The 13211-nt window shown below is 46.2% G+C and overlaps 1 protein-coding gene across 4 annotated transcripts in view; it reads right to left on the minus strand.

Annotated features, from left to right (window-relative positions):
* Nucleotides 1-13211, minus strand: part of rabgap1l (RAB GTPase activating protein 1-like) — a 95918-nt gene that overhangs the window by 12286 nt on the left and 70421 nt on the right. For 2 of the 4 annotated variants that reach the window (XM_080887327.1, XM_080887326.1), the window contains exons 18-19: nucleotides 10960-11001; nucleotides 5820-5948 (exon numbers count right to left, since the gene is read on the minus strand). In XM_080887327.1, the coding sequence (XP_080743453.1) occupies nucleotides 5820-5948; nucleotides 10960-11001 (171 nt within the window). Of the gene's footprint in view, nucleotides 1-1518; nucleotides 1948-5819; nucleotides 5949-6929; nucleotides 7114-10959; nucleotides 11002-13211 lie in introns of those variants that run through there. The other 2 variants (XM_080887329.1, XM_080887328.1) reach the window with 2 other exon arrangements.

Consider the following 13211-nt stretch of genomic DNA (forward strand, 5'->3'; position numbering starts at 1 on the left):
CACAGAGACACAGGGACACAGGGACACAGGGACAAAGAGACACAGAGACACAGGGACACAGGGACACAGGGACAAAGAGACACAGGGACAAAGAGACACAGGGACACAGAGACACAGGGACACAGGGACAAAGAGACACAGAGACACAGGGACAAAGACACAAAGAGACACAGGGACAAAGAGACACAGGGACACAGAGACAAAGGGACACAGAGACAAAGGGACACAGAGACACAGAGACAAAGGGACACAGAGACAAAGGGACACAGAGACACAGAGACAAAGGGACACAGGGACACAGAGACAAAGAGACACAGGGCACAGAGACAAAGAGACACTGGGACACAGAGACAAAGAGACACAGGGACACGAGCGCTGAGAAAGACGAGCAGGCCGAAGGAGGACCACGTGGGCGGGGCAATCAGGACGAGACTGGTGTGTATGGTGACACTGGGATGAAAATAACCTCCCCGTCCTATCACCACACAGGAGTAAACTGACCTGTATGCCAGACAATACTCCATTACACGTAACACAAGTACTCCATTACATGGTCAGCTGGGCCCTGGCCTCACCCTCACGTTGGTTCAATTCTGCTCACATGTTTGTGTAACAGCACTTTGAAATATAGCCGACTGAAACATAAAGACAAAACAATAAATGATTTGTAATTATTACTGTTCCATAACTGAGTGCAGGCTTACATGCTGGCATTCCCAGTGAAACATGCCTCTTGTTTTTTATTATTTAAGGAATTTCAGGGACGGGTCTGTTTAGCAAGCTCGCACGAGCTGCATCACCTTGCTGAGTAACACACACTGTACCCACTGGACTCCAAGGTGAATCATCAAACTGTAGATATTAGAGGGTCGACTCCAGTCAAGGGAAAAGCAATTTAAGATTCCTGCGCTGCAGCAAAATGGTCCCAGGCCCACTTTTAGATTCCTGACCTGAATCGCTGCTGCAGAAAATGGAATTGGTCCCAAACCTCGGACTACAAGAACGGAAGAAGGGTGAAGTCCACTTACAAGAAGGAGCAGCCGAGGAAATGAGGACGACAGCAGCTGGACATTTGAGCCACAGAGAAAAAAATAGGGCACGTAATTCAATGAAGCGCGTGAAGGAAACACACACGTCTCATTGATTCCAAATTAAGATCAGTAATTGAAACAAAGTGACTGTCACGAAGCAGCACTGACTGACAAACCTCAAATATCTGACACACTTTCAGAGGAACAAACACCCACATGTTCACACACGTGTTTACACCATTTAACGCACGGAAAGAAAAAGGCATTTTCAGTAATAGCGGCATTTTCCTCCTCTGTACATGACGCAGGACGGTTAAAAAAATAAAATAAAGATAAGAAAGCGACAACAGAAAAGAAAAACAGCTACAGCAGCAGGTGACTTCAAACGTTCCTGTTCTAAAAACTGCAGTAACCAACAGTCATTAGAAACATGAGGCCAAACTGTTGTAGATGTTTTAAAAACTACAAGACATCAGAACAGACCTACCACTGGTCTGGGAGCTCGGCGAGGTCTGGAATGGGCAACCAAGCACGCCAAGGCGTCCTCCTCACCCGGTCGGTCGACTACGTGAGCATCGTACGCCACCATGATAGACACCTCCTGCATCATCTTGACTCCCGCTTGCTCCCGGCAGCAAGGAGGAGGAAAAGCGGGAGAGTGCAGCCGACAGGTTTTGTTCCTGGCAGTGAGGAGGCGGCGAGCGGCTGCCTGCGAGTCCCTCAGGAGCCGAGCCCCGCCCAGTGAGAGGAGGAGAGGTGGGGGCAGCGAGAGAGCAGTACAACACACCTGTTTGTTTCTCTCTGTAACGCTAGAAGTGTGTGACAGAGGACGATGAGTTTGCTTTTTCTTCCCCTCCACTGAGTGAGTACTTCCCTGTTGCTGCCTCCTCTCTTCTCTCATTTGTGCCTCTCTCGCTATCGCTGCCTGTCCTCATCTATCTGCAGCTCTTTTCAGGCTGCACATTTCTGTTTCCTGCAGCTGGTAACAAAAATACAGATAAAGGCTCGTTCACACATCTGCACTGCTTACGTGAGAGGTTAGGGGACATAGGAAGGAAGTTGTCAGATCAACCACAGTGACATGACTGTCTGTGTTGCACATCGCTCCAACAGCACAACCCAGGAAGTGAAGTGACAGCAAATACAGAGCTGTCCTGGAAGACGCCCGAACACGCTTAATGTTCTCTGAAAGGACCCAGAGCTGAACTCTGCACGAGAAACCCACATAGGCACGAACAAGCTCCTGCTTTTCTTTTTCTTTAAGCGTCTTTGGAGCTTCAGAGTCTACAGTTTGCCTTCTATCAGTTATTCTCTCAGTCTTATCCACTCAATGAAGCAATAGCCAGAGCTAAACGGTTACTTTTACTGAAAAACACTCATTTAAATCCTGGTGTCAAATTACTCTTTCACTCCTTTATAAGTCAACAAAGTTAAAGTTTAAGTGAAATGAAGTAGTTAAAAGTTAATATTTGCTAGCTAACCAGCCAGGACTACAGACGGGTCTGCGTTTCACTCCAACTGAATAAGTAACCGACGCCAAGGCACTGAGGATGAGACCGAACAGAGCTGACCAATGGGAACGATGGGTTTGGCTGGTCCAGTGACCGGACTGCTGTGGTGCAGATGTTTCCATTTTCCCTGATTACATAACCAGCGGTCCCCAGCCCCCGGTACTGGTCTGCGGGTCGTTTGGTACCGGTCCGTGAGAGTTGAAGCTCGAGTGTGACATTTATGTTTTTCAGGGTTTTTATTGTTAACTCAGTTTTGCTGGGTCTTTTCCTGTGTGTTGGGAATAAATCTTCTTTTTGTGGTACTGGTTTTATTTTGTTGTATTTATCTGCGACATCTTAAAGGCCGTGAAACGTCAGCATAACTGTGACGGTCCCCTCAGACATGAGCTGGGCAGCACAAAGCACAGTAGTGAGTCTGCAGCCACACGCTGCACAGTAACGAGGCAGGTTATGTAGGCAAAGTTGGTCTTTGTGATCCACCCAGGAGTTTAGCATAAAACCACAGGCTCTGTCATGCTTTTCTGCACTTCAGCCACAGTGGAAAGCTGCCAGTCATGGATGGGCCTCCCCAGACATCAGCATTACTGAAGCAGTGTGGGACCGTCCTGACAGAGAACCGAACAAAAAGGCGACCAGCATCCAAAGAAGAGCTCCGACGGTCCTTCAACGAGCCTGCAGAACGTTTCCTGAACACTACAGCAGCTGTGCTAAAGGATTCAAACACTAAACACGGACCTTCAGGTGCACACGCTCCAGTGAACTGCTACATTTACTATTTACCGAGACAAACCCCTTTAATACGGTTATAATGTAATAATAATGTAATAATAACGTAATAATTCTTCACTCATCCTTTCTTTGACAAGCTACAGCTGTCTCTATAAATGATTCTGCCCTTTTACACAAACACAGCCTTCTCCTCTCTTCCTCTCAGTTCATTAAAGTTTTGCTTTCTTAGTAACTCCAGCTGCGCTCCGATGAACGTTTAAGAAGGCTAGAAATGTAAATTCCTGATCCCCAGAAAGGCTGAGCCACCCTACTACCCCGTTGTGTTCATCAAGCCGAGGTGCCGGTGAATTCTTTCCCCGTTTTAAGCAGCTTATAGAATTTGGTTGATCCGATTTAAACGTCGGCAGAAAAAATTGAGAAGGGGGGGTGGTGAAGAGAAAGAAGTGCTGGGGGGCCGTTCTGCCCATTAGCTAAAGCGGTGCTAGCATGTCGTCCCCACAAAGATGGCTACTAGGTCCAACGGCCTTTCGTTTACATATCAAATGGTTTAACTTCTCATGAGTGGAAAATCAGATATGTTCAGAGTGGCTGCTTCCTTCTCTCATCTTTGATCTCGCCTGTTAGAAACATGACTAACAGACGGTCACAGTCATCAGTGAGCGTGTGGGACGGCTGAGAGCGTAACAAGTCCATAGATTAGTGGAAGGTTTGGTTTTCGACACGACTGGCATAACCAAACGTGGCCTGGCATGCCCGGTTACGAGATTTCATGTGGCGTGTGTGACGTGACATATTCAAGCTTGTGTAACATGTGACCTGTGGGTCAGCTGGTGGGAGTGGGCAGCAAGACTCCTTTCTCCTCCTACGGTTTTCTTTGAGGCCCTTTTTGTGTTAATCTGCTCACACCTCTGTCCACGGGGAGGAAAAGAAAATGTGGAACAACTCGAGAAGGGCTGAGAAAAGTTTCTCTGCTATGACGTTTATATCACAGATATAAGTCACTACTTTCATGTTTTGGTTCCTCACTGCTCCCAAAAAGCTGAATTCTCCGTTTCCATCTTCAGTCTCAACTGTAAGGCCAACGTGAACAACTTCAGCACGTTCTGCACGATAACGAGTCCGTGAGCCTAACATTCCAAAGTAAGCACAAACGCTCGTTCGATCACGGCGGAGAGTTTGTGTTTTTGTTTGAGCAAAGTGCCAAAAAAAGAAAGTCTGTGCTCAGCTCGTCAACGCAAGAAACAACGCAGGAGCGAGAGAACGGCGAGGTACGATGAAGGAACGAGCAGAACGAGGCGCAAAGTGTTTCTGCTCATCCTTTCAGACAGACGATAACTCCTCTTCCTCCTCACATGTGAATCGGGACACTGATGGGAACCACACACTCTGTCAAAGTTTTTACAGCCTTCCCTCGACGCCTGTTTAACAGTCACTTCGTACCACAGAACACGTCTATGCTGTTTAGTTGTTCAAATTTACTCCAGTTTTGAAGTAAACAGGTTGTGTGGGTGCACAGAACCAAAATACTACTAAAGCCACCAATGCAGAAGACTCCTGAGCCGCAACACAGGATATCCTGTATGACGACAAACACAGAAGCACACGAGAATCATAAGAGAACAGCATCTTATCAACGTGGCCTCGAGCCGACTCGCTCGGGATAAGAAAATGTAAAATATTACAGTACGTATCACTGAGACGCAGGGGAGAGGAGGGTGGGTGATTATCTCTTCCATCTTTTTTCTCCTTCCTTCCTCTGTCGTAACACAAACCGCTGACACAAGTACACACAGCATCGCACACACCGTGTACCGTTCTTTGGTCTCTGGTGAGCTCGGCAAATTCCCTGAATGCCAGCGGCCGCTTTAAGGTCAGTAGGAGGATCGTAACGGCATCAGGAAGTATTTTAGGGAAAACACGGCCTGGACCGCCATCCATAGAAACCGTGTTGTAGGTGATGGATTCACAGAGCAGAGGAAAACAAATGCACAATAAAGACTTTTACAGAAGACTAAAGAAGCAAAGATAAAAGTATATGGTACAGAAACTGCACTGTGTTTAACCTCTCTGGCCTGGTGCTCCAGATACTTCCACCTACTGCACATCACTTCATTAGAGCGTTCTGACTGACAGCACAGGGCTCAGTTCCTTCCTGCTTCACAGTGAGTGATGCTTTTTACATTTCAGGATGGCTTTCAATACCCAGAATGAGACAACGTAATCACTAATGTTCCTTAAAGTACAGCATTTAGTCACAGCTCACCTCTGCAGAGCGTGGTGCACGTGAAACACGAGTAACCCTGCTGTGGCACATGAATAAGCAGCTCAGCGAGTGCGATACCGCTGCAGGCCACCTGAGAGAGAGTGCACTGTGTACAAACCACGGGTGCTGCTGTGGTCCAGACTACCACAGGCTACAACCACATACAGCAGCCAGAACTGCACCTCTGACTCATCTGGCTCAGTGGATACAAGATTTACATGAATACCCTTGCATTATGTGCAAAGGCCTTGTGTGTTTGTACACACTTGCACAACTGTCTCTTACCTTGATGTTGCAGGCCTGCTCCATGAGCCTTCGGGCGTTCTCTGCAGCTCTGTATCGTTTGGGGAGCTGGACTCTGAAAAACTTGAGAGCCCCCTCGAAGTCTGCCTGCAACAGGTCCTCTTTAGACGTCTGGAAGGAGACGAGGAGGAGTGGGAGGAGAGAGAACAACAAGGGATAATTAATGAGACACAAACGTCTTAATGAGAGTTTTATACTCAAAGACTAAGAACCAGTGATAATACAGAGAAAACTGTAGTTACACACTTAACTTGTTGTAAGCATTCCCTTACGTGTTAGAGCTCTTATTGTAAAACAATAGTTACACTGTAGTTTTATAAAATGATATTTCCTGTGCAGCCAGTTACTTTTAATCATCTCTAAGCAAAGGCTGAGAACTCTCAGTCCATCGGAGTCCTGCTGTGCTAATCCCATGCTGCTCTCCTCCTTCAGCACCTTGTTTATGCAGCAGCATGAGAACCATTTGTAACTCCCATATTTAAACTCTTCACCCCTTGAAATCCCTGATAGGAATGACCACTGAAGCTCTTTTCTGTCATTTTTCAAGCCTCTGATGGGAGACGAGAGGTGACACGTCCTCACGAAACTCAGCGGCTTTCTTTTCCAGTTCCTATTCTAATGGTCATCAAACCACGCGTTTACTGACACATACCGAGGCGTCGAACATCATCTTTATGGGGTAAAGAGATCACAGAGTATTTAATAACACAACAATACCGCCACCCTGTGGTGAGAAGATGCAAAGACACCAGAATCTGTGTCGAGCGTGTGCTTTGAGATCAGAGAGCGTTTTCCTTGTAAGATTATTTTTTGTTCCATTTCTGCAGACGGAATAAACGTGGAGGTGACATCAGGCAGCAAACAAACAGCTCGTGCTGTAAAGGAAATTTCAAGCAGTCAGCTGCATGTACGCAACATGACCAGCAAGGCATCACAGCGACAGATACAACTACTAAATGAATTCATAAACTGAGACTGCATTTTAAAAGGCACACGTTCCCATTTCCCCACAAACTCTTCCCCCATTAAAAACACTCTGGTCTAACTGGTCTAACAGTCAACCACCACTCCATCCCTGCATCGCTCTCTCACCGCCAGCAGCCTGGGGACGAAGAGCCGGTGTCCCATCCCAAGAAGGTCCATGACCCTGCAGAAAGAGTCTGGTGAGGCCTGACTGCCGTGGGCCCTCTCTTCCGTCTTTCCCTCGCCATCTTCCACTGCTTTGCAAACTGCTGGAAGGGGCAAATGTGGGGTCAGGACTGGTACAGGAGGAGGAGAGGGCGGTGGAGAGCGTGGAGGAGATGGAGGTGGGGTGGGACAGGGTGAGGGAGAGGGAGAGGGGTGGTCCCGCTCCGGGGCCAGGATGGAAGATGACTCCAGCGTGTCGTCTAGATGCCCAGGAGTTTCCTGTGTTGTTGGAGTAGACGAGGAGGAGCGTGGGAACCTCCGTTCTCAGCTCAGTGTCAAAAAGTGTTGAGGTTCTGGTGAATGAGGAGAGAGCAGCTGCTATTTGCACGCCGTGGCAGCCCGGCGTTCAGGAGGGCAGGTGGAAACGAATGGAAGACGAGCTCAATGAAACACAGCAACTCGGCAGCCGGCGCTTCGACGTCCAGGACACGTGACGTTCAGATCGATCCAGTTCATCCGGGCAACGCAGACTATCAACACGTGGACAAGACGTTGGCGGAGGCTGCTCAGCTTGTACCACTGTCAGAGCCCGGCGCCGGCCCTCCGGTGCGACGCAATCACAGTCAGGAAACGATGTGTTGGCGCTGCTTTCCACATAATGCTGAGTCTTTCAGCTACCTGCCAGACTTGCTTTGAAACCCAATCACACGACCCACTCTCATCTTCTTCCCCTGGCAAACTCCCTCTAACCAATTCCAATCCAGCGTACTGTTGCCTGGCAACAAAGCTGCTCAACACGTGGGGTGCTTCTCCAGCAAACGGCGGCACTGGATAAGAACGCCACCTTTTTGTATTTTTCCCTTCGCTGACTTCAAAGACACGGAGAAAATCTGGCTCCGGCTGCACGGCGGCGTGGCCTTAATGCTCGAGGCTCAGCGCGTGAGCGATGACACATCAAAGCAGTCGATACGTTTGTACCCACTTTGCAAATGGAGCTTCGCCGAGGTCTGATTTCTCTGAAATGACCGTGAAATAAACAGCACTGATCTCTTTGTGTGCCCTCCACGCCTGGACAGGCGGTCCTAGCGAAAAAGCAGAAAAGGACGAGATGTGGTCCGTTTGGAACGTGGCGCGTTTGCGCCCGCAGGAGACGATGCGCTGCGTGTTTGAGTTAGAGTACGGCTGAGCGGATGCTGAACTCACTGACTCACACGCAAACCAGTGATGCATGAAAACCAAGATGGAAAAATGGAACAGAACAGAAAGTGTGTGACGACAGCCTCCTTCAGCTCTTCACCGGTGTAAGACTTTCAATTCTGCACAAATCCAAACCACAGCAAGCAGCAGCCTAGTTCACAGCGCGAGCCTGGACTCCTGCTTCTGCCCTCAGCAGATTTCTATCAGCAGGAGCAGCCGTGCATCCGGTCTGTATTTGTCAGTAGATTTTTGAGCTCAGGAGCTGCCTCCTTTAGGTAGAAAGTCCTTTCTCGTTGCTCTGAACAGCACCGACTCACTGAACGAGGGTACGAGTGGGTGTTGGATCTGCAGGAGTCTCTGCCTTGGCCAGCAGCTGGGACCAGGCAACGCAATGAAGCCACGCCACAGTGTTTCCAACCTTCAACCTCTCTGTACTTGTGATGCTAGGAGCTAATAGCTATCAGTAGCAGGGGCGGCTCCGTTGCAGAGGTCTGGCTGGTGGACGGAGGTAGCGTGTTGGACAGATACATATCCAACCAGAGAAAAGGAGGAGGTAGAGGTAGTGGAGCAGGAGGTAAAGAAGATGGGGAACGAGGAAGTGAGTGAAAGTAAAGGCTCCGAGCAGGCATCCACGGCAGGAAAGGATAAAGAGCAAAAAGAGCAAAACATAAAATCACAGACACACACAGCTTTTCTCCTTCAGGTCCAGATCGCTAACGTTATCTCTTATGCCCCTGCTGTGATGTGGATGTGGCGACTAAGCCGGAGAGGGAGGGAGGGAGGCGAACACAGATGGAGGGAGGGGTGATGAGAGCGAGGAAGAGTGCAGGATGGATGGAGGGAGGAGGAGGGAGCCTCTGGGGAGAATGCCGTCATGCCCGGCCAATTAGAAAGAGGCAGTGGAAGCCCCTACCACACTCCTCCCTCCTCACATCCTCGTTTGTTCTCCATTTCCAACCATCGTATCCACCGCATCTTTCTCTCTGACACAGAATAACTGATGACCAGCACACAGAGGAGGAGGGCTTTTCAGAAACCAGCCATCCTTAATTTTAACCAGAGAAAAAATAAAAGCACAGCCATTGCCTCATTAGTATCTGAAAGCTTCTTATTACTGTCATCATAATCATTGTTATTATTGTTATTCAACTATATGAGTGCAAGTTAATTTATTTATTCTAGTATTTTAAATGCAGACCTTATTCGTTTGTGTGGACTGATCGATAATAAACACGGGTAACTAATCGGTAAAAGTAAAATATTGATCATGGCATAAGAAGTTCAAACGCAGCCATGAAGTTTCTTCTGGGATCACAGGAAAGATAAAGAAAAGAGAGAAAACTTTCCTGGTTGTTCCATCATTTTATCACACGCTTGTGTAAAATTCAGCCCTTTCACACTCCGGCTGTGTAAAAAAGAGGAAAGAAGGTGAGGCTGTTTATGCCAGACTTCATCTGTTTACCTGGAAACTGTCAGCCAGTGTAATTACGAGCCAGCTAACAGAGATTTGTTGTCACAAAATGAAAAACTTGTACCTGAACAGTACTGAGAACAGAGGAGGTCCCATCAAATTACTGCCCACACTGAACAGCCAGACACAGGCGTGCTCTATGACACAGTCATCCCACCAAAACTCACTGATCTATCCCACCACAAACAGAGAAAATAACAACAAGTAGTAATTCTTCACCCCTGTGCTTGGACAACAAAAACATGCAAACCATTTGGTATTTAAAAAAGCAAAAAATAAAAAAAGAAGCCCCAAATTTTAACCAATTTAAAATCAACCAAACATGTTATTAACTAGCATACTAGGTAATAATACTAATCCCTTAAATCAAAGACAAACAGTTTCCTGGTCTGTACGTGGACAGTCTGTGACCCAGCCGTCTGGTTCCTGTGATTGAGAACGAAAATGATTAAATATGTAACTTTTGTCTCCCCCTTCTGGCAGTAAGTGTGATTACACAAACACTGTCGATCGTGCTGTTGAAGAAAACCTGCAGCTTTTCTTCTCTCTTGTTTTTTTAAATCTGGAATATCCTTACATTTTTCACCCATGGGCTCCATGACACTCAAGCCAACTGCATCTCACCCCGTCTCTGGTAAACCAATGAATGAATGAATCAAACCAACCCATCCGATAAAATACAAAAGCATCAACAGCTCATCTAAAACTCTGCTACATTTCAAATGACCACAAATTGTTTAGCTCAGTGTGGTTTTTCTCCTCTGTCAAATCTGCAGCCTTTACTGTAAGAACTCAATAATAATAATAATAATAATAATAATAATAATAATAATAATAATAATAATAATAATAATAATAATGGATTGCATTTATATAGCGCTTTTCGGGGCCCTCAAAGCGTTTTACAATGCCACTATTCATTCACTCTCACATTCACACACTGGTGGAGGCAGCTACAGCTGTAGCCACAGCTGCCCTGGGGCAGACTGACAGAAGCGAGGCTGCCATATCGCACCATCGACCCCTCTGACCAACACCAGTAGGTGGTAGGTGAAGCGTCTTACCCAAGGACACAACGACCGAGACTGTTGTCTCGAGACTAACCATTTGCTTTCTATGGACAAACCACATGAAGTGTATGCAACTAATGCAACCAGCTTCCTCTCTTCCAGATGCAGTTTGTGATTTGACCACTAGGAGGGGACAGATGTAAACAAATGCCTCTTGTTGCAATCCGGCCTGCATGTGCTTTGATTTGCACTTTGGGCTTCCTACATGTGCAGAGACTGATTTAAACACAGATGTACAAAGAAAGTGAGGACTAACCTTGAGCAGGGCGAGGGCTACGTTGAAGATGATGTTCAGTCCCTGAAAGAGAAGAACTATTTGTGAAAACAGAAACAATAGAAACAGCTACATTCATTTGCATGTGTCGTTGTTAAAAGCCACTTTAGCAATTTTAAACTTGATGCTGCACTTTGGAGCTGTAAAAATGAAAATCTGCAAACAGCGAACAGAGTCACATTTTTCTGAAACAATACTTCAATCTCGAGTTCTGCAAGAATCACTGCCACAGTAAACAAAAAGAAACCGTCGGCTCCACTTCTCAGCTTTTGCTCAGGTCAGGATAACCTCAGCTTCTTATTTTCTATTTTTCATACCCACACCTTTATAAACACACGATCACAGTGATGGATGCTCTGTTCACAAGCACAAGTACAGTTTAACTGTTCATCATAGCAATGCTGGACATGCAATTACAGGATCAAACAGAAACAAATATCTACTGTGTGACAAGCTTCTGCCGTTTTACTATCAATCAAGGAGCGCCAACACAACTTTATAAATATTTTCACAGACGAGCAGATGTGTGAGCTGAACATGGTCTTTTACAATTAGCTTATCAGTATTTATTTAGCGATGCCACAGAGCACCTTTCAGTTCAGCATAAAATTTGTAGGAAACACAAATTTCCTTTTATCGTCTGATGAGTACTCTACGAATGATTCTGCAGCTGCAGCACAAAGAAACCGAAATACAAGCTTCACAGGGTAGAGCCAATCCAGAGGCGCAGAGTGCTGCTTAAAAACAAACGCCCCTTTCTTTTATATATAATGTGCATATTTTGTTGTATTATTTCGACCATTTCTTCATACAGTGCTTGTAATTTTGACCAAAAGAAAGAAAATGTAATGCGAATGCAAACTCTGCATGGGAACACCCATCTCCTTGGTCTCTGTGACAACCAGTTCACATGGCAACACAGAGCTAAAAATATCTGAGCAGCTCTAAAAATATCTGAAGAAAGAGAAAAGAGGGGGAGCTCTGCCTCCACACACCTATCTGTGCAGGCCTCAAGATGGCGCTAGAGTGCTGAGGCATGAGCAATGGCGTGTTTGGGAGGAGAGATTATCTCGAACTGTGTGTTCAAGCAGGGACAAGAGAGAAACATCCATAGACGGGGAGATACTAAACTGGGGAGAGAAGATCTATCTATCTATATCTAGAGAGATTATAGATATAGAGCGAGGGGAATGATCAGCATACATTTCTAAGGAGACCATCAAATAAAGACAGCAGCTGAGACAAAGAGAGTGATTAACAATGAGGGTCTGACAGTGACGAGGAACAATCACAAAGAAGAAGATTGTCAGAGTGAAACAAAAGAACAAAGAGTTTGTCCTGCTTTAAAACAGCGACGTACTTACAGGTTTACATACAAACAGAAAGAAAAAGAGAGCAAGAAAACAAAGATATAAAAAAACACCACAGAAAAGTTTCAGGAAATGACAAAGTGTGAGTGCAACAAACAAAATGACAATACAAGAAAAAGATAATGGAAAGAAGAGAGGAGTGCGAGATGGTGAAAAGGATGAGGGGGGAGCATAATATCACAATGCTGCTTTAACAGGCAGATTGTCATCATGCGGCTCAATGGGTGAGAAAGACTTGGGAAACTTTTAATTGTTCTGCCTGAGGCTAACTGGGAGGCAGGAAAGGGGAGACTGGAAAAAAAGGAAGGGAAGAAGGAAGGAAGGCAGAGAGGGAGGAGGATGGAAGAAAGTTGATTTTGCATTTGATGCAATTACAGTGAGACAGTCGGTCAAAGCATTAGGAATGAAAACACTAAAATCCCACCGTCTTTATGTACTTTTATTTTTAAAATAGAGTCATTAAGTCAAATTGTAACCAAGGACGATGGCGTTGGTAACTGATAAGGTTACTTTGTGTTAAAAGTCAGAATGTGACACAGCAGGTCATACTCGCTGCACACTTACTGAATGACATGAGCAGTTCATTAGGATCTGCATGCATTAGATCAGGTGTTCCTCAGGGCTTTGTTATCGGCCCCATGCAGCCTTGTGCGTAGGCTGAAACATTACATGGCCCCCATTGTATTTCTGGTTCCACCAAGTCTATGGCAGCTACATCAGTCCCCTAATCCAGCGCTCCCCAACCTTTTTTGTGCCACGGACGGTTTAATGTCAGACAATATCTTCACGGACCGGCCTTTAAGGTGTGGCGGATAAATACAACAAAATAAAACGATACGACCACGACAAAAACTGTGCTATTTT

This window comes from Rhamphochromis sp. 'chilingali', assembly GCF_963969265.1.
Source record: "Rhamphochromis sp. 'chilingali' genome assembly, chromosome: 7".
Lineage (NCBI taxonomy): Eukaryota > Metazoa > Chordata > Actinopteri > Cichliformes > Cichlidae > Rhamphochromis > Rhamphochromis sp. 'chilingali'.